The sequence below is a fragment of the Pocillopora verrucosa genome, chromosome 13 (assembly GCF_036669915.1).
Source record: "Pocillopora verrucosa isolate sample1 chromosome 13, ASM3666991v2, whole genome shotgun sequence".
In the NCBI taxonomy this organism is placed as follows: Eukaryota; Metazoa; Cnidaria; class Anthozoa; order Scleractinia; family Pocilloporidae; genus Pocillopora; species Pocillopora verrucosa.
This window is the reverse complement of record NC_089324.1, coordinates 13,517,346-13,519,132: the sequence shown is the minus strand read 5'-3', so window position 1 is coordinate 13,519,132 and position 1,787 is coordinate 13,517,346. Positions and strand designations below refer to the sequence as shown.

The window sequence follows — 1,787 nt, the reverse complement described above, 5'->3', positions numbered from 1 at the left end:
GTTTTCGATCCCCCTTAATGGTCATACTTACCAATACAATTATAGTACTAAAGCATACTTCCTTGTTAATCTTTTTTTACGAGCTGTAATTCTTCCATAATATGAAAAAAAAAAATATATAACTCCAAATTTTTCATTGGGGAATTTCTGAGTTTAACGCATAAAACTGTGAGCGTCAAGCTAACTATCGAACACAAGTGTGGTAACCATTCATGGTCGGTTAAATCTATGCACTGAAAAGAAAAAACCCTACACGCATTAAAAGCACTGCTTTGAATAAGAACTACTTTGAGATATCAATCTCTGCTGTGATCTCATCCACGTTTTCTTTGCTAAAAGTAAAAAGCTTTCGCTGTTTATCGAACAAAAAAAAACATTGATATAATCCTTCCACTTGGAACTGCATATGGTTCTTGGATTCGATATGTAGCCTATGATAATTTTTCAATCTATCATTTTAGCCAAAGGTTGGAGAATTAAAGCGCAATATTTATTTAAAAATGCTCAGACATCTCAATATATTCACTAAAAAACACGCCTAAATGAATTTAGTACTCTCAAAATTTTGATGTCATTTCCTTTTAATCCCGTCGATATTTCACCTTTCCTTATAAGTCATTGAACTTTTCTTAACAACTTCGAAACTGCCAGTCGAAGTTCACGAAGACGCCAGCAATACAATACCGGATTGATTGCTGAATTCGCAAAAACCAACGTTACCGCGAACCCCCAGCCTCTGCGAGCATTTTTGAAAGATATATCATTGTAAGAAAGCCGATAGATGATCCATGGTAAATAACAAAAAACTGTACAAACGTAAAAACAGAAGGTGTTGATAGCGGTGCGTGTTAACACCAACACATTTAAAGTAATTTGAATACATGTATTTTGAACTTCTGTTGTTTGATATTGAGCGCGAATCTCGTATTGGTGACGTCGAGTAATTCGAAAAATGCAGACATAGGCAATAGTAGAAATTATTATATAAACACCCACCAATCCATATGATATGTAAAAATGTTCAGGTTTATACCAGATGTGAACCCCTGAGAATAACAGTGAGTTAACAAGCCAAATTGCTATCAGAGTAAATTTGGCACGCGATGTGGTATTCAGTGAGTTGTACGTCATGTGGTATCTCAGGGCCAAAAATCTGTCCAAACTTATTGCTGACATGGTAGCGAAAGAAATCCCGCACAATGTAGGACTCAAAACTTTCGTCAGCTGCCGTAGAAAGTGGAAAGGCTTGAGCACTTTGGCGATAAAAAGCGGCTGGACTATCAAACCCACGAAAAGGTCTGAAACCGCAAGACCACACAGCAAAATAATGGAGGGTGAACGAAGCGAAGGTGTCTTTATGACAGCTGCTAACACCAAGGAGTTTCCAAAAATTGAAATCAGCATCAGTGGAATGTTAAGAAAACAGTTTACTATGAAGATAGATGAAGGAATAGTTGAGTTTTCTTTGTTATCCACATCTTGATCATATGCAGGGCCTCTGGAAGTGTTAAAGATGTCTTGCATTTCAGAAGGCTTCCTCAGCGAACGATATTTCAAAGTTTTCTTTCGTTTTCGATCGATAGCTGATTCTGCTTACAATTTCAGGTTCATTTTAAATGTTTCCGTTTTTAGTTGTAGATAACAACCCTTTTAGGAGGATACGAAAATATTGATTATTCAATTCGACTTACCATTAAATAATTCATCAAACTGTTATGACATCATGTCTCATTGTAATTTATGAACCTGCAAGTAAATGTTTTACCAGCGGCTACATCAAACTTACT

General features: G+C 36.1%; 1 protein-coding gene across 1 annotated transcript; it reads right to left on the bottom strand.

The window, feature by feature from the left end:
- Positions 1–273: 273 nt before the first annotated feature.
- On the bottom strand, positions 274–1,524 carry LOC131770062 (melanocyte-stimulating hormone receptor). Its single transcript, XM_059085780.2, has one exon. The coding sequence runs from the start codon at positions 1,522–1,524 to the stop codon at positions 616–618; it is 909 nt and encodes a 302-aa protein (XP_058941763.2). The 3' UTR covers positions 274–615.
- Between the last annotated feature and the right edge of the window lie 263 nt (positions 1,525–1,787).